This window comes from Arachis ipaensis, chromosome B2 (genome assembly GCF_059453495.1).
Source record: "Arachis ipaensis isolate K30076 ecotype BB chromosome B2, ASM5945349v1, whole genome shotgun sequence".
Classification (NCBI taxonomy): domain Eukaryota; kingdom Viridiplantae; phylum Streptophyta; class Magnoliopsida; order Fabales; family Fabaceae; genus Arachis; species Arachis ipaensis.
In genome coordinates, this window is record NC_142437.1 from 29,678,890 (window position 1) to 29,701,475 (window position 22,586).

The 22,586-nt window shown below is 37.0% G+C and overlaps 1 protein-coding gene and 1 non-coding gene across 2 annotated transcripts; one reads left to right on the forward strand and one right to left on the reverse strand.

Annotated features, from left to right (window-relative positions):
• Positions 1-331: 331 nt before the first annotated feature.
• On the reverse strand, positions 332-439 carry LOC148573452 (small nucleolar RNA R71). The gene has a single exon (XR_015905640.1). It is a non-coding gene; the product is annotated as a small nucleolar RNA R71 (small nucleolar RNA).
• Positions 440-20,773: 20,334 nt separating this feature from the next.
• LOC148573453 (protein FAR1-RELATED SEQUENCE 5-like) lies at positions 20,774-22,471 on the forward strand. Its single transcript, XM_088505776.1, has 4 exons — positions 20,774-21,126; positions 21,280-21,683; positions 21,773-21,998; positions 22,465-22,471. The coding sequence occupies exons 1-4, from the start codon at positions 20,774-20,776 to the stop codon at positions 22,469-22,471; spliced, it is 990 nt and encodes a 329-aa protein (XP_088361902.1).
• The last annotated feature ends 115 nt before the right edge of the window (positions 22,472-22,586 follow it).

Below are 22,586 nucleotides of genomic sequence, written 5' to 3' on the forward strand. Positions count from 1 at the left end.
TTTACATGGAAGAAGCATCTCAATCCCTGCCATTGGAGCAAACAATTTTGAGCTTAAGCCTCAATTAGTTTCTCTGATGCAACAAAACTGCAAGTTTCATGGACTTCCATCTGAAGATCCTTTTCAGTTCTTAACTGAATTCTTGCAGATCTGTGATACTATTAAGACCAATGGGGTTGATCCCGAGGTCTACAGGTTCATGCTTTTCCCGTTTGCTGTAAGAGACAGAGCTAGAGTATGGTTGGACTCTCAACCTAAAGATAGCCTGAACTCTTGGGATAAGCTGGTCACGACTTTCTTAGCCAAGTTCTTTCCTCCTCAAAAGCTTAGTAAGCTTAGAGTGAATGTTCAAACCTTCAAACAGAAAGAAGGTGAATCCATCTATGAAGCTTGGGAGAGATATAAGCAACTGACCAAAAAGTGTCCTTCTGACATGCTTTCAGAATGGACCATCCTTGATATATTCTATGATGGTCTGTCTGAATTAGCTAAGATGTCGTTGGATACTTCTGCAAGTGGATCCATTCACCTAAAGAAAACGCCTACAGAAGATCAAGAACTCATTGACATGGTTGCTAATAACCAGTTCATGTACACTTCTGAGAGGAATCCTGTGAGTAATGGGACGCCTCAGAAGAAGGGAGTTCTTGAAATTGATACTCTGAATGCCATATTGGCTCAGAACAAAATATTGACTCAGCAAGTCAATATGATTTCTCAGAGTCTGAATGGAATGCAAGCTGCATCCAACAGTACTCAAGAGGCATCTTCTGAAGAAGAAGCTTATGATCCTGAGAACCGTGCAATAGCAGAGGTGAATTACATGGGTGAACCCTATGGAAACACCTATAATCCCTCATGGAGAAATCACCCAAATCTCTCATGGAAGGATCAATAAAAGCCTCAACAAAGCTTTAACAATGGTGGAAGAAATAGGTTTAGCAATAGCAAGCCTTTTACATCATCCACTCAGCAAAAGACAGAGCGTTTTGAGCAGACCCCATCTAGCTTGGCAAATATAGTCTCTGATCTATCTAAGGCCACTATGAGTTTCATGAATGAAACAAGGTCCTCCATTAGAAATTTGGAAGCACAAGTGGGCCAGCTGAGTAAAAGAATCACTGAAACCCCTCCTAGTACTCTCCCAAGCAATACATAAGAGAATCCAAAAAGAAAGTGTAAGGTCATTGAATTAACCATCATGGCCGAACCTACAAGGGAGGGAGAGGACGTGAATCCCAGTGAGGAAAACCTCCTGGGACGTCCAGTGATCAACAAGGAGTTTCCTTCTGAGGAACCAAAGGAATCTGAGACTCATCTAGAGACCATAGAGATTCCATTGAACCTCCTTATGCCATTCATGAGCTCTGATGAGTATTCTTCTTCTAAAGAGAATGAAGATGTTACTGAAGAGCAAGTTGCCAAGTACCTTGGTGCAATCATGAAGCTGAATGCCAAATTATTTGGTAATGAGACTTGGGAAGATGAACCTCCCTTGCTCATCAATGAACTAAGTGATCAGGATCAACTGAGATTGCCTCAGAAGAAACAGGATCCTGGAAAGTTCTTAATACCTTGTACCATAGGCACCATGACCTTTGAGAAGGCTCTATGTGACCTTGGATCAGGGATAAACCTCATGCCACTCTCTGTAATGGAGAAACTGGGAATCTTTGAGGTGCAAGCTGCCAGAATCTCAGTAGAGATGGTAGACAACTCAAGAAAACAGGCTTATGGACAAGTAGAGGACGTGTTAGTAAAGGTTGAAGGCCTTTACATCCCTGCTGATTTTATAATCCTAGACACTGGGAAGGATGAGGATGAATCCATCATCCTTGGAAGACCCTTCCTAGCCACAGCAAGAGCTGTGATTGATGTGGACAGAGGAGAGTTAGTCCTTCAACTGAATGAGGACTACCTTGTGTTTAAAACTCAAGGATCTCCTTCTGTAACCATGGAGAGGAAGCATGAAAAGCTTCTCTCAGTGCAGAGTCAACCAAAGCCCCCACAATTAAACTCTAAGTTTGGTGTTGGGAGGCCTCAGCCAAACTCTAAGTTTGGTGTTGGGAGTCTACAAAATTGACCTGATCACCTGTGTGGCTCCGTGAGAGCCCACTGTCAAGCTATTGACATTAAAGAAGCGCTTGTTGGGAGGCAACCCAATGTTGTTTAAATTATATCTATTTTATTATTTCATGTTTTATTAGGTTGATGATCATGTGGAGTCACAAAAACTACAAAAAAAAATAAAAAACAGAATGAAAAACAGCATTAAAAATAGCACACCCTGGAGGAAGGGCTTACTGGCGTCTAAACGCCAGTAAGGAGCATCTGGCTGGCGTTTAACGCCAGAACAGAGCATGAAACTGGCGTTAAACGCTAGAAACAAGCATCAGACTGGCGTTTAACGCTAGAAACATGCACCATACTAGCGTTCAACGCCAGAAACATGCTATGGACTGGCGTTGAACGCCCAAAACAAGCATGGAAGTGGCGTTTAACGCCAGAAACATGCTGCAGTCTGACGTTAAATGCCAGGATTGCATATATAGGGCGTTTTACACGCCTAAAAGGTGAAGGGATGAGAAATCCTCAAACACCTCAGGATCTGTGGACCCCACAGGATCCCCACCTACTTCTTCTCTCCTCTTCACACCTTTCCATAACTCTCTTCCCCAAAAACCCCACCTACCTTTAAATTCAAAATAATTTTCCTCCCAAACCCAACCCTAAATGGCCGAACCCTAAACCCCTCCCCACTCCTATATAAACCCCTCATTCACTCTTCACTTTCACACAACAAAACCCTCTCTTCTTCTCCTTGGCCAACACCATCTCTCTCTCCCTCTCCTCCATTTTTCTTCTTCTTCTTCTACTTCTTTCTTTCTTCTTTTTCTCGGAGACGAGCAACCATTTTAAGTTTGGTGTGGTAAAAGCATAGCTTTTTGTTTTTCCATAACCACTCATGGCACCTAAGGCCAGAGAAACCTCTAGAAAGAGGAAAGGGAAGGCAATTATATTGCTTCCACCTCTGAGTCATGGGAGATGGAGAGATTCATCTCTAAGGTCCATCAAGACCACTTCTATGAAGTTGTGGCCAAGAAAAAAGTGATCCCTGAGGTTCCTTTCAAACTCAAAAGGAATGAGTATCCGGAGATCCGACTTGAGATTCAAAGAAGAGGTTGGGAAGTTCTCACCAACCCCATTCAACAAGTCGGGATCATAATAGTTCAAGAGTTCTATGCAAATGCATGGATCACTAGGAACCATGATCAAAGTGTGAACCTGAATCCAAAGAATTGGTTCACCATGGTTCGGGGGAAGTACTTAGATTTCAGTCCGGAAAATGTAAGGTTGGCGTTCAACTTGCCAATGATGGAAGAAAACGTACGCCCCTACACTAGAAGAGTCAACTTTGATCAAAGGTTGGACCAAGTTCTCATGGACATATGTGTGGAAGGAGCTCAATGGAAAATTGACTCAAAAGGCAAGCCAGTTTAACTAAGAAGGCTTGACCTCAAACCAGTGGCTAGGGGATGGCTAGAGTTCATTCAACGCTCAATCATTCTTACTAGCAACCGGTCTGAAGTTACTGTAGACCGGGCCATCATGATCCATAGTATCATGATTGGAGAAGAGGTGGAAGTTCATGAGATCATACCTCAAGAACTCTACAAGGTGGCTGACAAATCCTCTAATTTGGCAAGGTTAGCCTTTTCTCACCTCATTTGCCACCTCTGCAATTCGGTTGGAATTGACATAGAGGGAGACATCCTCATTGAAGAGGATAAGCCCATCACTAAGAAAAGGATAGAGCAAACAAGAGATCATGGACCTCAACATGAGCATGAGGAGATTCTTCACCATGAAATCCCTGAGATGCCTCAGGGGATGCACTTTCCTCCACAGAATTATTGGGAGCAAATCAACACTTCCCTAGGAGAATTAAGTTTCAACATGGGACAACTAAGGATGGAGCACCAAGAGCATTCCATCATCCTCCATGAAATTAGAGAAGATCAAAGAGCTATGAGGGAGGAGCAACAAAAGCAAGGAAGAGACATAGAGGAGCTCAAGAGCACCATTGGTTCTTCAAGAAGAGGAAGACGCCACCCTCACTAAGGTGGACTCATTCCTTAATCTCCTTGTTTATTTATTTTCCTATTTTTCGATTTTTGAGCTTTATGTTTTAATTATGTTTGTGTCTTTACTATATGATCACTAGTGTCTAAGTGTCTATGCCTTAAAGTTATGAATATGAATCCATCACCTCTCTTGAATGAAAAATGTTTTAATTACAAAAGAACAAGAAGTACAGGGTTTCAAATTCATCCTTGAAACTAGTTTAATTATTTTAATGTGGTGACAATACTTTTTGTTTTCTGAATGAATGCTTGAACAGTGCATATGTCTTTTGAAGTTGATGTTTAATGAATGTTAAATATGTTGGCTCTTGAAGAATAAGGAAAAAGGAGAAATGTTATTTGATAATCTAAAAAATCATAAAAATGATTCTTGAAGCAAGAAAAAGCAGTGAATACAGAAAGCTTGCGAAAAAAAAAAGAAAAAAAATAGCGAAAAAAGAAAGAAAGAAAAAGACAAAAGGCAAGAGCAAAAAGCCAATAGCCCTTAAAACCAAAAGGCAAGGGTAAATAAAAAGGATCCAAGGCTTTGAGCATCAGTGGATAGGAGGGCCTAAAGGAATAAAATCCTGGCCTAAACGGCTAAACCAAGCTGTCCCTAACCATGTGCTTGTAGTGTGAAGGTGTCAAGTGAAAACTTGAGACTGAGCGGTTAAAGTCAAGGTCCAAAGCAAAAACAGAGTGTGCTTAAGAACCTTGGACACCTCTAATTGGGGACTTTAGCAAAGCTGAGTCACAATCTGAAAAGGTTCACCCAGTTATGTGTCTGTGCCATTTATGTATCCGGTGGTAATACTGGAAAACAAAGTGCTTAGGGCCACGGCCAAGACTCATAAAGTAGCTGTGTTCAAGAATCAACATACTGAACTAGGAGAATCAATAACACTATCTGAATTTTAAGTTCCTATAGATGCCAATCATTCTGAACTTCAATGGATAAAGTGAGATGCCAAAACTATTCAAGAGGCAAAAAGCTACTTATTTTTGTAAACCCTAGTAACTAGTTTAGTATAAATAGGACTTTTTACTATTGTATTTACATCTTTTGGATCATCTTTGATTAGTTTTATGCTATCTTAGACTTTTGTGAGGGCTAGCCATTCGGCCATGCCTGAACCTTCATCACTTATGTATTTTCAACGGTAGAGTTTCTACACTCCATAAATTAAGGTGTGGAGCTCTGCTGTTCCTCATGAATTAATACAAAGTACTACTATTTTTCTATTCAATTCAAGATTATTCCTATTCTAAGATATCCATTCGCACCCAAGAACATGATGAATGTGATGATTATGTGACGCTCATCATCATTCTCACTTATGAATGCGTGCCTGACAAACACTTCCGTTCTACATGCAAACAAGCTAGAATGAGTATCTCTTGGATATCTAATACAGGGGACCGAGTCCGAGATATTAGAGTCTTTGTGGTATAAGTTAGAACCCATGGATGGCCATTCCTGAGATCCGGAAAGTCTAAACTTTGTCTATGGTATTCCGAGTAGGATCTGGGAAGGGATGGCTGTGACGAACTTAAAACTCGCGAGTGCTGGGCGTAGTGACAGACGCAAAAGGATAGTAAATCCTATTCCAGTATGATCGAGAACCGACAGATGATTAGCCATGCAGTGACAGCGCATTGGACCATTTTCACAGAGAGGATGGGATGTAGCCATTGACAACGGTGATGCTCTACATAAAGCTTGCCATGGAAGGGAGTAGGAAGGATTGGATGAAGACAGCAGGAAAGCAGAGGTTCAGAGGGACGAAAGCATCTCTATACGCTTATCTGAAATTCTCATCAATGAATTACATAAGTACCACTATCCTATTTTATATTTTATTTATCTTTTACTTATCAATTCATAAAATCAGTTTAATTCGCCTGACTGAGATTTACAAGGTAACCATAGCTTGCTTCAAGCCGACAATCTCCATGGGATCGACCCTTACTCACGTAAGGTTTATTACTTGGACGACCCATTACACTTGCTGGTTAGTTGTACGAAGTTGTGAAATAGAATTAAGAACATGAACGTGCGTATTGAGTTTTTAGCACCGTTATCAAGGATGGAATGATCACGATTTCGGACACCAGCAGCACGTATGGGAGGGTTTTTTCTTCATCTGGCGCCTAACTATGGAAATCCCAAGTTAGGCGCCACCAAGGCCGTGAGTCTAGAAGAAAAGTATAGACTATTATATATAGTTGGAAAGCTCTAGAAGTTAGCTTTCCAATGCCATTAGAACCGAGTCAATTGGACCTTTGTAGCTCAAGTTATGCTCGTTGGAGTGTGAAGAGGTCAGGGTTGACAGCATCTATAAATTCTCTTTGCACTTGTCTTCAATTCTTGATTCATCCTTGTGCTTTTGCTTCTCTTTTCCCAAATTTTCCTGCAAGAATCGTGAAATAAAAAGGATGAAAGCAATATCCCATTTAAACACCAAAACTCTCCATAATTAGGCATTATGCGTTTATTTCGTATATGAAAAAGCATAGAAAAATACAACTTGATACGGACGCATCACAACACCAAACTTAAACTTTGCTTGTCCTCAAACAAACAAAGAATCATGCAATATAAAGTGACAATCCAAGGTGAGAAGAATAGCAATTTCAATGTTCATGGTTGGCTAGTTTACTATGCATGCAACACTCACAAAAGAATTTCAAATGATTGATGATTTTATCTTGATCACTTTATGGAATCTTTTTTTATATTCCTTCCTTGAAACAAGCTTTTCAATTGTTTCTTTTCTTAGCTTCTTGGGTGCTTTGCAGCATTTGTTTTTATAGTTTCGACTCTAAATGCTTTGTTTTCAAGTATTACCACCTGATACATAAGCACCACAAGCATATAACTAGAGAACTTTTTAAGCTTTGATTTTTGTTTCTTTTCTTTACTCTCTAATCATTGATGCTCAGAGCCTTGAGCTTTGAGGGAGTGCTTTGCACTTGAGCCTAGTGATAAACCACTATTTTATGGTTTATCTTGTGCTCAATTGAGTGGTTTTTATCTACTCTTTACCCACTTATTCATACTATTTGCATGGTTTTACATTTGCCTTTCTAATTATGTGCTTTAATTGAAAACATGTTTCTTTGGACTTATCTTTGCTAATATTAATCCTCTCTTATTACCATTAGATGCCTTGATATGTGTGTTAAGTGCTTTTAGAGATTACAGGGCAGGAATGGCTCAGAGGATGGAAAGGAAGCATGCAAAAGTGGAAGGAATACAAGAAGTTGAAGGAACTGCAAAGCTATCAGCCTGACCCTCTCGCACTCAAATGGCGGTAACTTTAGCTACAGAGGTCCAAACAATGCGGTTTCAGTTGTGTTGGAAAGCTAACGTCCGGGGCTTCGATTTGATATATAATATGCCATAGTTGCCCTGACACTAGATGGCGCGACCACGTGCTCCATGGGGCCGCGTCGCAGTGACGAAAAACCAGCGTGGCAGATTTCTCCTCCAACGATTTCTGGGCTATTTCTGACCCAGTTCTCGGCCCAAAAAACACAGATTAGAGGCTATAAAGTGGAGGAATGCATCTATTCATAATCATGCTCTCACATTTATAATTTTAGGAGTAGATGTAGTTTTTAGAGAGAGAGGTTCTCTCCTCTCTCTTAGGATTAGGATTTAGGATTTCTCTTATTTTAGGAGTGGCTCTCAATCTCAGGTTCTTTATTTTTATTTATTTTCCCAATTTAATTTATGAACTTTTCCATGTTATGATTTGAATATTTTATTTAATATAATTTGAGGTATTTCAGACTTATGATTGCTCTCTTTAATTTATTAATGCTCTGTGTTTAGCCAAGTTATTTTCATTCAAGTAGACTTTCTTCCCTTTTGGCTTTGGTTGAATCATTGGAAACACTTGAGTTATCAAACTCATTGTTGATTGAAAATTGGAATTCTTCAAGAATTAATTCGAGTTCCAATAACTCTAACCTTTCCCAAGGAAAGACTAGGACCTGAGGAATAAAAATTAATTCATCCACTTAACTTACCTTCATAGTTAGAGGTCAACAAAGTGGAAGAAAAATCCAATTCTCATTACCATTGATAAGGATAACCAAGATAGGACTTCCTGTTTTTATACCTTACCAAGAGTTTATTTTATAGTTATTTATTTATTTTATTCTTCTTATGCAACATACTGCTCCCTAATTTCTAAAACCCCTAATTTACAAACTCATAACCAATAATAAGAACATACCTCCCTGCAATTCCTTGAGAAGACGACCCGAGGTTTAAATACTCGGTTATCAATTTTAAAAGGGGTTTGTTACTTGTGACAACCAAAACGTTTGTATGAAAGGACTTTTGAAGGTTTAGAAACTATACTTGCAATGAAGATTTATCCGCAAATTTCTAGACCACGCAAAAGTTCCTCTCATCACCTAGCCTTGACCCTAAGTTTTTGTTTTCAAGCTTTTTGCTTGATACATAAATACCATAAGTACTTGACTAATGAGTTGTCATTGGTACTCAGAGCCTTCAGCTTTCTCATTCTCCTTTCTTTACTTGATCATTTATGGACAAGCTTCTTCAAGGTTTTCAAGATTTCAAAGATTTTATAAAGTGTTCTAGATAAAAATTTCAATTAAACAAAATTCAAATGTGTTTGAGCAAAAATAGCTAGCCTTCCAATACTCATATGCTCATGCTGATTTCTTCTTTAATTACCCTGTTTGTTGATGATCATGATGCTTACTTGCTTTGACTCACAAATTTTAAGATGATAGTTATGATGTAAAGGCAGTATGTTACAATTCAAAACTAGACTCTGCTTATCTAAAAGGAAGGACACACATGCATATAATAAAAAAGGAAGGAAACAACCTTAGTTCTCTCTGCCTTTCTCTTCATCATCTTCTTCTTTATCCCCTTTTACTCTATGTAAAGCATAGCCTCCGACACCAAACTTAGAATGGTTCTTTGTCCTTAAGAAACAAAGAAAAACCGTGATGATAAAAATCGGAATAATCATGATGTCTAGTGGATATAAGGAAGCAAGGCAAAAGCTCATTCAAATCAAACAAACAAAATTAAAAATAAAATGAAAGGTAAAATAAAATAAAGCAAAATAAATATGTTGCTAATGTATTGGCATGGAGGGAGTGGATCTTCCATAGGTGAAGTATGGCAACACCAAACTTGGTGTGAGAATACCAAACTTAGTGTGACAATATCAACGAAAGTCTGGGCCAAGTACCTAGTAAAATGCAAGTATCATGTTCATGTAACAACACCAAACTTGATCCATGAAATACATATGCAACATGAAGCAAAGCAAAAAGATAAATGAAAAGAAATTACCTAACGTTGGTTGCCTCCCAATAAGCGCTTCTTTAACGTCACTAGCTTGGCGGTTGGTTCTTGAATTTCTTCCTCTTCTTCCAGTTGGTTAAGAGAAATGACTTCAGTGGACATGAGGAGAAAAATGATACCTGATAAACCACTATTTTATAATTTATCTTGTGCTCAATTGAGTGGATTTTATCAACTCTTTACCCACTTATTCATAATATTTGCATGGTTTTATATTTCCTTCCTAATTTTATTCTATAATTGGAAACTTGCTTCCCGAGCCTTTTAATTACCAAAAATTAATTTTCCCTTATCACCATTAGATGTCTCGATATGTGTGTTAAGTGATTTCAGAGATTACAGGGTAGGAATGGCTCAGAGTATGGAAAGGAAGCATGCAAAAGTGGAAGGAATACAAGAAACTGAAGGAACTGCTAAAGCTGTCCAGCCTGACCTCTCTGCATTCAAACGGTCATAACTTGAGCTACAGAGATCCAAATGACGCGGTTTCAGTTGCGTTGGAAAGCTAACATCTTGGGCTTCAATTTGCTATATAATATGCCATAATTGCCCTGACGCTAGGCGACGCGACCGCATGATCCATGCGGACGCGTCGCAGTGACGAAAAACCAGCGTGGCAGATTTCCTCTCCGACAAATTTTGGGCTATTTCTGACCCAGTTTCGGCCCAGAAAGCACAGATTAGAGGCTATAAAATGGGAGAATGCATCCATTCATGAGGAAGCTTTCATATTCACAATTATTAGGATTTAGATGTAGTTTTTAGAGAGAGAGGTTCTCTCCTCTCTCTTAGGATTAGGATTTAGGATTTCTCTTAGTTTTAGGAGTGACTCTCAATCCCAGGTTCAATGTTCTTTTTATTTATTTTCCTAATTTAATTTATGAACTCTCCCATGTTACATTTGATATCTTTATTAGTGCTAATTGAGGTATTTTCAGATTTATGATTTGTTTCTTTTATTTATATAAATAATTTAGAATTTTTCCTTTTGGCTTTGGTTGAGTCATTGGAGACACTTGAGTTATCAAACTCATTGTTGATTGAAAATTGGAATTCTTCAAGAATTAATTCAGGTTCCAATAACTCTAATTTTTCCCAAGGAAAGACTAGGACTTGAGGAATCAAAATTAATTCATCCACTTAACTTACCTTCATAGTTAGAGGTTAACAAAGTGGGAGAAAAATCCAATTCTCATTACAATTGATAAGGATAGCCAGGATAGGACTTCCAACTCTTCATACCTTGCCAAGAGATTTTATTATTGCTAATTTATTTTACTTGTCATTTAAATATACTTGTGCCCATTGTCCAAACTCCAAAACCCTAATTTACAAACTCATAACCAATAATAAGAACATACCTCCCTGCAATTCCTTGAGAAGACGACCCGAGGTTTAAATACTCGGTTATCAATTTTAAAAAGGGGTTTGTTACTTGTGACAACCAAAACTTTTGTATGAAAGGACTTTTGAAGGTTTAGAAACTATACTTGCAACGAGGATTTATTCGCAAATTTCTAGACCACGCAAAAGTTCTCTCTTCAATACCCACCAAAAATCAACTCCCATACAACTCTCTAATTCACTGGGACTATGAAAAGCATATTCAAGTGTTGGGGGAGAAGGCTTCAATTCAAATGTGGACAGTGCATTTAGATTTTTCTTCTCAGGAGCTTGCATGCATAGAATTGAAGGGACTTGTATGGATTTCTCCTGAATTATTGGAATGTGCAAGCATAGAGTGTGCATGGCTTCCTCCTTTATTTGTGCATCTTCCTCTTCTTCCATGTGTGAGGGTGAAGAGTTCTCTAATTCACTGGAGTATGACTCTTTTGATTGATTTCCTCACTTTCTTCCATAGGATCTTGCATTGTATCTCTTGGGAAGGAATTTGCTTGTATCTTATTGATGCAAGCAAAATCGTCAGTTAAGAATTCCTTCTCGGTAAAGGAGAAATAACCTCGTTGCAAGTATAGTTCTCAACTAACAAGTAATGCTCGATCAAAGTTTACAATTTCTAATCTAAACCGAGAGTCTTTCAACCTCGGGTCGTTCTCTCTAGGATGCAATTGGAAATGTTACTCTTTCGGTTGTTAGGGGGACAAAAGGGGTTTTGCAATTAAAGAACGAAAGATTAAAGAAACTAAGCAATAAAAGAACTAAGAAATGATCAAAATTGTAATTAATGCAAGTAAAAGGAAATAAGATCAAAACTAGTGAAAATGCTAAAAATGCAATAAAAGGGGCTTGACTTGGGAATGAGGATCCAAGGAATCCTATCATTGCCAAAACCACAACTATGGTAATTATGATGAGTCAATCTCGCCTAGTCAACCCCAACCATCGAGGAGTAAGTCAAGCAAGCATAATTGACCTTAATCCATAAGTCCTAACCAACTTACCAAACTAGTTGATAAAAGGCTAGCGTCAATGAAAACAAGAGTCAACTAACTACCCAAGAATTACCACTAAATATTGGACATTATGACTCTAGTATCCTAGGAACTCAAACCACAAGCCAAGGTGAGAAAATCTACTCAAAATCTAGAGTTGGCATTTTCACAAACACCTTGTGTGCATAAAAGTAAAACATGAGAAAATTGCAAAGTAAAATGGAAACTATAACCAACTATCAACAAAACCAAACATAAACAAGAAATCAAACATAAAGAAAGCATGAAACATTAAATTCATCAATCAAAACTTCAAGAACTCAAAATTGCATTTATAAACAAAGTGCTTGAACCAAAGGAAATGAAAATAAAGACAATGTAATTAAAGAGGAATTAAAGAGTACTTACAATTAAAGATGATCAAAATCCAAAATTAAGCTTGCTATAAAATACTACATGAAAACTACATAAACCCTAGGAGAGCTTTCTACTCTACACTAATCCTACTCCTAATTAACTATGCTAAAAAATGTAAAAAGTGGCCTTGTACTCTAATGCCTTCATATGTCTTCAATCCCCCTTCATATAGCACTTCATTTCAGCCTTGAGCCTTCAAAGATTGGGCCAAAAGCCCTCAGAAAATGCAAAGCACGCGTTTCATTAACAAAATCACATGCAGGGACCTGTGTAGACGCACAGGTGCTTGTGCGCACACACACTTGGCTGATTCGGTCTTGTGCGTACGCACGCTTGCTTGTGCGCACGCACACCTTGCTATGTGTGCTTTTCCTTGTTTTTCTTCATGTTTTCTCCCTTGTACATGCTTTCTTCCACTTTTGGCTATCCATTCTTGCCTCCAAGGCCTAAAATCACTCAGTAAATATGTCATGGCATCAAATGGAATAGAAGTGAAATTAAATTGCTCATTTCAAGCACAAAATTGCATGTTTTCACATTTAAGTCCAAATTAGGGATCAAACACAAAAGTATGCTATTTTAGTGCTTAAGTGTGAGTTCATGTGCTAGAATCCATCCAAATTGAGTCAAAATATATCATCAAATATGGACTCATCACTTATCCAGGTGCTTGATAATCAACTCCGCATGTTTCTCTATATTTTTGACACTGATCCTCATATCATGTATGCATTCTTTCATGAGAAGCTCAAGAGCTGATGGTTCTTTATATGAATAAAGAGATGGTGACTCTTGATATGAGTAAAAAGAAGATGATTATTCGTATGAATAAGGAGATGGTGGCTCTTGATATGAACAAAAAGAGGAGGATGGTTCTTGGTATGAATATAGAGATGGTGGTTCTTGATAGATGGAACATGCAGCACTGAAGTTTCTTTGGTCTTGATTTTCCCAACTAAAATTCAGGTAATTCCTCCATCCACAATAATATGAATCACTCCTTGGGTGTGAGTAGTAACCCATATGATCTCTCTCCATTATTTTTATTAGCACAAAACACCAAACAAAATTAAATGAACGATGTGCTAAATAGAAAAGCTAAGAAAAAAGAACAAAAAGAGATATTACTTTTTTTTAAAATTTTGTTTTTTTATATAAAAAAATTCGAAAAAGAAAAAAAATAATGTAAAAATAAAATAATAAAATTAAACAAAGAAAAAGTATAATCTAGGTAATCAATCAACTGGTAGTTGTTAATCACAATTAATCCCCGGCAACGACGCCAAAAATTGGTGCGGAATTTATAACCCACAAACTAACCAGCAAGTGCATCGGGTCGTACCAAGTAATACCTCAGGTGAGTGAGGGTCGATCACATGAGGATTAATAGATCAAGCAATAATAGTCAATTGATTATTCTAGTCAGACAATCAAAATTTAGGGTTTCAATAGCAAATAACATAAAAACAGAAAATTTAATAAGAGCAAACTAAAATTGGTTAAGAAAATAATATGATAAAAATAGTTAAGGTGTCAGAGATATTTAAATTTCCAGATTAATATTCAATGTTAACTACCTTGATCATGCAAAGATTATGTTCATGGCAAACTATATGTGACTAAACCTTAATTCCTTAGACCTTTTTAGTCTCCTCTAACCTTCATCAACCGCCAATTCTTTGGTCACTTGATTCCGATTAGAGGGTTAAGTTCAAAACTAGTTTATGAGCCACACAAACCCTAGATACCCAAAAATAAGACAATTATATGTCACGTATCGCGTTAAATCCAGATAAATAGAGAGTTGTGAGAAATTGATTTTAAGATGTAACTCTAATGATCTAACTTTTCCAAGATTCAAATAGAATTCAAGTTGAATTAGAGTTATTTTCCAATAATCACTAATTCTTAGGATGAAGAACGAAATCAATTCTTAAACAATAATCAAAACATTAATCAAGAGCAGAAGAACAAATAATTATTAATCCATTAAAGTAAATAGAGCTCCTAACCTTAACAATGGAGGTTTAGTTCCTCATGGAGAAAATAAACCCTAGTAGAGAAAAGTATGAAAGTGTGGAATGAAAATTAGGAGATTCACCTAGGTCAAGATCTCTTCTCCTTTTATATCTAATCCTAACTAATGTAAAATATATTTTCTAAAACTAAATAATATTTTTTCTTATTAGTAAATAAAATAAAAGTTTTAATAAAAATCAAATAAAATCTCGTTGCATAGCTCAAATAGGCGCGGGGACCATTGCTAACTTGATGATTGGGGCCTAACTTGGGAAATCCCAAGTTAGGCGCCACTATGGCAGTGTGATTTGGAGTGCTTTTCTGTGATCTTGGTGCCTAACTTGGAAAATCCCAAGTTAGGCGCCACCAAGGCAGCACGTATGGGAGGATTATTTCTTCATCTGGCGCCTAACTTAGAAAATCCCAAGTTATGCGCCACCAACGCTGTGAGTTCAGATAAAAAGTGTAGACTATTATATATCGTTGGAAAGATCTAAAAGTTGGCTTTCCAATGGCATTAAAACTGAGTCAATTGGACCTTTGCATCTCAAGTTATGCTCATTGGAGTGTGTAGAGGTCAGGGTTGATAACATCTAATTCTCTTTGCACTTGTCTTCAATTCTTGATTCATCCTTGTGCTTTTGCTTCTCTTTTCCCAAATTTTCCTGCGAGAATCGTGAAATAAAAAGGATGAAAGCAATATCCCATTTAAACACCAAAACCCTCCATAATTAGGCATTATGCATTTATTTTGTTTATGAAAAAGCATAGAAAAACACAACATGATGCGCACACGTCAACTTTCGGCGAGCAAAACGGTGGCAGAGAGCTCCAGCAGTGATGCAGTAGCCTGAAGATAGCGTACCAGCCCCTATTTCTTGCATACAGTAGCACCAACATCCACCACCATCACCTCCTCTCTTCTGGTCAAACCCAAACGGCGACAACGACAGCTTCAGATGAGCTCCAACGACAGCAGCGGCGGAAAGGGAAACCACCATCAATAGCACTGGCAAGGAACGGTTCTGACAGTAGCACGCAGCTTGACGACGACCTCGACTGGCATCAACGATTGCTCTGGAAGCTTTGGCAACAGTGACAAGGCACGACGGCGCGCACTTCCTCTCTCCTCATGATCTGTTCTTCTCGTGTCAGGTTCCTCGGTGAAGGCTCTCCAGCGGCGGCGACAAGGCGCAGTGGTGGCGACAAGGCGTAGTAGTGGCAATGGCTCTCTCTCTCTCCCTCTCAACGTCTTTCTCTCTCTGTTCTGATCCTCAACGGCGACAGCGGCTCCTAGCTCCGCTGGTGTCGTCCTCTTCCTCCTTCCTCTCTCCTTCTTCTTCCTCTTCTTCTCCCACTGGCTCACTCTCTCTTCCTCTTTTCTTTCCTTTCAACTATGGGGGGAAGGTGAGTGTGTGAGGTGAGGGTGGCGGCTAGGGTTAAGGTGAGGAGAGTGAGTTTGTTGTAAGTTAGGGTTTGAGTAATTGGGTAATGTAGTAATTGAAAACTAAATTTAATCCAACAATAATTATCTATAAAAATACTATTTATCAAGGTTGCGAGAACCGGACCGGTTATTGAACCGGTCAGGTGACAGGTTTAATAGTTCAATGGTTCAACCGAGGTACAACCGGGATTGAACTGGTTCCATTAAATATATAAAAATTTAAAAAAGCTACAACTCTCCCGTATGTGAATTTATGTAAGTCAATAAGTCACTCTTCAAAACATCCAAAACATGTACCCAATCTAAGAATCATAAACATAATTCAACCAAATCATATGAAGCCAGATAGGAAATTCAATTCAGAATTGTGGCAATGTTTTTATTTTGAATCAATAACATCAAAACAACAATTCACCAAAACAAATACAACAGGTTGGATTTAAAAATCAATCTCAGTCGAATTAATAAATAAAACAATTGAATGTGACTCAATCTCAGCAGAATTAATTCAATATAAACAGACTGAATTCAAATAAAAATTCAAAACATTAATATCTCAAAATTCAGCAGAATCATCAATAATACATCATATACATGTTCAGAATAAATTTCGAATTTTAGAGGGATAGAGTCAGGGAAAAGAATCAGGGAGTGTTAGAGACCGAGACTTGAGACCTGAGAGGGTTGAAGGCTTGAATCAGAGAGGAAGATACTTGAGACCTGAGACCTGAGATCTGAGACTTGAGAGGGTTGAAGCAGAGACTACAGACATGAGACACGACGAAAGGTAGTTGCTTCGACTTCAAGACTCCACGCAAAGAAGAGAAGCAACGACGGAGAAGCAACGACGGGGAGAAGAAGCAGCGAAGCCGCGCGACCAACGGCGAGGAGCAGCGAAGCGGCGATGACCCACGGCGAGGAGCGACGAAGCGGCGCGACCCACAGTGACAAAGCGAGCTCGGACAGAGAGGGCGACAGGTAGAGAAGGGAGAGAAGGGCTCGGCGATGAGTTTGAACTCGGAAATGGGATGGTGGGTGGTGGCTGTTCTTGGAATTCGAAGAGAGAAGAGGATTATGGCTGGGACTAGGGTTTTCTGCTGGGTATGAGTGAGAGAGAGAGAAAGAGGTGGGGTAGGATGTTATCAGCTCAGCTTTGCTTTTTTTTTTTTATTAAGAGACAAAACGACGCTGTTTAGCACTTTTACTTTCAAACCAAAAAACGCTAAAAAATCGGACGGTTCTCTCGGTTCACCGGTTAATCGCCGGTTAATCACCGGTTCGACCGATTTTTTTACCAGTTTTTTGCCAGGCGGTTTCTGACCTTACCCGGACCAGCTAGGTGACCGGTTCCCGATTATTCCGGTTGAACCGACCGGTCCGGTTCGGTTTTCAGAACCATGCTATTTATTCATCAACTTACAAATTATTTTTAAATAAGTATTTCTAATTAAAAATTGGAGGTAATCAAATAATTTTTTCTTTATTCATAAAATAAAGTTCAAAATCTCAATATTTAAATTGAAGCATATAAAGTTCTCATTATTTTTTAATTACTAAACTTTAAATTATAAATAAAAAAATACGCAATTACTACGAAAATTATATGAGTTTTAATTAATTTTAAATTCAAAACTTCATAACTTTGCTTTAATTACCTTTTTGTAAGATAATTTTCTAAAAATAAGATCATAAATAAATATCATAATTCTCAAATAACTCATAATTTAATTTCCAAAAAGTCAGGATCCTATTCTCTGTGTATGTGTGTGTAAATAAAATCATAAATAAATATTATAATTCTCAATTAACTCATAATTTAATTTCCGAAAATCTGAAGTCTTACTCTGAGTATGTAAAAATAAAATCATAAATAAATATTACAATTCTCAAGTAACTCATAATTTAATTTCCAAAAATTTAGGATCTTACTCTTTGTGTGTGTGTTTCTAATTTATTATTGATTAAGACCGTTTTTACCATTTATAATGATATTAATTATTTTAATTTTAGTGTGTCATTATATATTTTTATATGTATATTATATTTAGATTATAATTAAATTTGTTTAGAGGTGAAATATTCAATATAGTAGATCTTGATTCTAAAATATACAAAAATTACTTTGAGAATGATATGCTTCTATTTTGTTTTTTTATATTGATATGTTTTTTAAGTTTTGAATGTTCTCCATTAATTTGTAATATTTTTTAATTTAATTTTTTAAATTTATTATGATAAATTAATGCTATGGTGAGTATTTTGTCAGTTTTAGATTGCATAAATATTTTTAAAAATTATTTTATTAGGTCTACTCTATTTTGTTATTTTTTTTGTGTGTCTATTAGTATTTCTCACAATATTAAATTTTAATCTGATAAGATCTTTTATCATTAAGGATTTATTATCTAATTATTGTAACTGAATTGAGATGTTTTCTTCATCACTAAATGATGTTATATGTCTCATGATTACTGCCATTATTGGTTAATATTTATAGTAATATTTTTTTGGTTTTTTTTTTGGTGATTATAGTAATATTTTTTTGGTTTAATTACTCTATTAGTTCCTATAGTTTTGCGAAATTTTTAATTAGGTCCATATACTTTTTTTCCTTTTAATTAAGTCCTTGCACCAAATTTTTTTTAATTGGGTCCCTACACTTTTTCTTTCTTTTATTTGGGTCCCTATACCAATTTTTTATCTTTAGTTAGGTCCCTATAAAATTAAGCCAATTACTGCCAAGAGGACCTAATTGAAAAAAAATTAGTGCAGGGACCCAATTAAAAAAAATATAGGGACCTAATTAAAAATTTCGCAAAACTATAGGACCAACAGAATAATTAAACCTACTTATTTTAGTTTGTACTTAAATTAGTTATTTAATAAAAATTTGTTCAATAACTCATAAAAATGTATACAATGTCATCTATCTTTTTAATTTGAGAATTTTAAATTTAGTTATCTATTGACTGATAACATTTCATCTAATATTTAGATTTTTTAAAAAATTAGAACACATTTTGCTATTATCAAATTTTACTATCTATTAATTTTTTAATTGGATAAAAACTCTATAATAAAAAAATTCATATAATTTGTGTAATATATTTTTAAATACATGAGATAAAATATCAATATTTTTGTAGTATCTTTTAATCATTGTTTTTATGTTTGTTAGATTTCTCCTAGTTTTACTCTTAAATTTTAAAAGAGATATATTATTACCGAAAATTTAATACAAAGTTATTATTATTATTAGTCTTATAAATGTATTGTCCCTTTTAAATTTTTTTATTTGTTAATTATTTATTTTATTTTTTTATTATAGAATTCATAATCTTATTTGTCATTAGGCGTTTTATATAGTAATATGTAAGACCATACTTTTAAATTTATTCAATACAAAAATACTTTAAATGAATATTATATAATGAAAATAAAATATTAAAGATATAAATAGAGTACTTACTATTTATATTTGCATGACTTTTTAACATTGTTTAAGCTGATTCATTATAAAAAAATTGATCAAGATATTGAATTAGTAGCAGTGGTGCCTCAATCTCTAGTTATACAACAAAAAAAAATATAAATTTTATATATAAGAGTGGAGTAAAATCAAGGAGTATATTGTTATAGACTTTTTTAAATTAAAAATTAATACTCAAAAATAAAATAATAAACGGTGTAAATTAAGTTAACTAATTTTGTTAACCCCTTATATTAAGTATAACTTTATCGGAAAAGCTCTGCATACAAGCCCTAATGGCTTGTATGCCTTACAAGTTCATTAAACAATAAGATCAAAATACGCGCTGCTTCAGGTACGTTGATTACACGCGCTATATAACATCGCGCGTATATCTAACTACCAGATTTAAAATATTTCTTTCCCTTTTCGTTTTCGTTATTTTGAGATTTCGTTCTTCTTCTTCTCCCGCGTTTACCCTCCTTCTTCTCCATTGTTCTTTTCTTCTCCTTTTCTCACTAGCATCTTCTTCGTTTAGGTTACCTTTGTCTCTCTCTGCAACTCGAGCTTCGTTTTCTATTTTTGATTTGTTGTTTTTCGAAATCAAAGTTTGATCTCGTTTTGAAGATAATGGATCATTCAACCTCAGATTGTCATCTGAATGCAGGCGAAGTGGATTATGAGTCAGAATCTAACGAAGTCCCTGAGGTTTGATTTACATAGGATTAGTATGAAATTTCTTTCAGTAATTTGTATAGCATTGTGTAGTTGAAAAATTGCTGAACATTGACTGTGAAAGTAACACGTTTACCTGAATCTGTCGATTCAATGTATTAGTTGTGATTAATTACCTGGAATTTGTAGCAGACGCTCGGGTGTAGATCAATTCTTGTTTGGGTGTATTTTAGCTAGAAGTGTGGGTGTATCTACACTTTACTGGTTTTTTGTTATTTTAATTTACTTGTTGTTGTTCAGCTGTATTATAACAGACATGATTAGGTGTGTTTTTAGAACTGTATTATATCTGCATGCTGTGTATTTACAGTTTATGGCTTTAAAAGTCATTCTGTAGTTGAGTTGTTGCGGTTAGGGTGTATCGTATTAGACATGATTGGGTGTATTTGAATCATATCTATGGGTGTATTTACAGTTCTGACACGGTGTATTTTGCAGCCTCTCTCAGTTGTTGATGACGAGCTTGTTCCAAAGGTCGGAATGACCTTTACCACCCTTGAAGATGCTGGAAAATTTTACAGGAACTACGCCAAGGCTGCAGGTTTCTCTACAAGAGTTCGGTGCACAAATAGGAAGGGAAACGAGATTAAGAACCAACTGATTACATGTAGCAGAGAGGGAAAATAGAAATCTAAAATATCTCCGACCGAGAAGACCAATCCGACAGCCGGTCTAAACTGTCCTGCAAGAATTTATATACACACATTGAAGAATGTCGGTGCTTGGATCATTTCAAAGGTTGTGCTGGATCATTCACACCCCTGCTGTCCAAGCAAAGCAGAGATGCTCAAACAGCACAGGGAACTAAGCATGTCCATTCGTCGTACGATAGAGAATAACGAGGAGGCCGGTATCAGACCAAGCAAAACCTACCAATCATTTGTTGCGGCTGCCGGGGGTCACCGCGAGTTAAATTTTATCGAAAAGGACGTGAGGAATTACATTACCAGGGAAGTGCGGAATGTTTCCGAACAAGAAGATGCAAAGGAATTCGGGAAATATTTCTTAAGAATGAAAGAGAAGAATCCGAATTTCTTTTTTGAGCTCCAACTCGAAGAGGATCAATCGATTAAGCTGGCTTTTTGGGCCGATGCAAGAAGCAGAGCCGCCTTTGAGTATTTCGGAGACGTCATTTCATTCGACACCACCTACAATACAAACAGGTAACAAACTGTCCCTGTTTATGATGCCAAATTAATTTATTTTTACGAATCCGCAGTAGAGGTGTATATTGGCTGTTTCATTGGGTGTATGCGAAGCATTTGTTAGGGTGTAGCTAATGATTTTGCATTCTGGACCATGGTAATTTGTTTCAGGTATAATTTGGTCTGTGGTTCTTTTGTCGGGGTGAATCACCACGGTCAATCAACACTTCTCGGATGCTCTTTGATGAAGAACGAAGAAATTGAATCATTCAAATGGTTATTTCAAAGCTGGCTTCGTTGCATGGGAGGAAACGCTCCGAAAGGGTTTCTCACCGATCAGTGCGCATCCATGAAAAGGGCTTTAGAGGCCTGTATGCCAACAACAGTTCACCGCTGGTGCATTTGGCACATCATGAAGAAGATTCCAAGCAAATTAAACGGGTACAAGGGACATGCCGATATCGAACAAGAAATGAGCCAAGTTGTTTGGAACTCTCACAGCAAAGACTCATTCGATAGGAATTGGAACGATTTTCTGCTGAATTTTGGTCTTGGGGACAACAAGTGGCTTTCAGGTAATGTCTTTTTAAAATCTGCATCAGAGGTGTAAATTGCATGTGTTTTTCGGGTGTATTTATAGACTGTCTTTGGGTGTATTATGCAGATCTGTACGAAGACCGTCACATATGGGTTCCTATCTATCTGGATCACCATTTCTGGGCAGGGATGAGAAGCACACAAAGGAGCGAGAGCATGCATTCATTTTTTAACAAGTATATCACCCGGAACAGCTCGCTTATTCAGTTCGTCAAACAATACGATAATTGCCTCGGAAGCAGGGAGCAAGCAGAGAGAGAATCAGATGCTGCAGATTTTCATACGGTCATACCGTGTGCAACCAAATCCTGCATTGAAGCTCAGTTTCAAGATGCGTACACTCACGCAAAGTTTAGGGAAGTCCAAGCGCAATTCAGAGGAAAGGCGAATTGCATCACCAGACTAAAGAATTCCGCTCTAGGCTATTCAGTATACGAAGTCGGAGAACAAGTTTCCAGCTCAATATTCAACAAGTTCGTGGTTACTTACGACTCGGTTGCAGCCGAGGTAAAATGCCATTGCTTATTATTCGAGTCGAGAGGGATACTGTGCCGTCATGCACTAAGCGTGTTAAGCTTCGAACAAGTAAGCCAAGTGTCACCGAGATACATACTGGAACGATGGAGCAAGAAGGTAAAGAGGCGACACACACACATCAAGAGCAGCCACGACGAGCCACTAATGGAGCCAAGAAGCAAGAGGTTCGACCAATTGGTTTTTCATTCGCAAAATATATGCGAATTTGCCTCCGAATCGGAGGAGCTGACTGCAATTCTGCACCGCGCGTACGATAACGTCATGGCCGAGATGGAAGCATTAAAAGCCAAAAGGAAGGGGACATCTTCTTTATCCCACGAAGACGCCAACTTGGAATCCGTTAA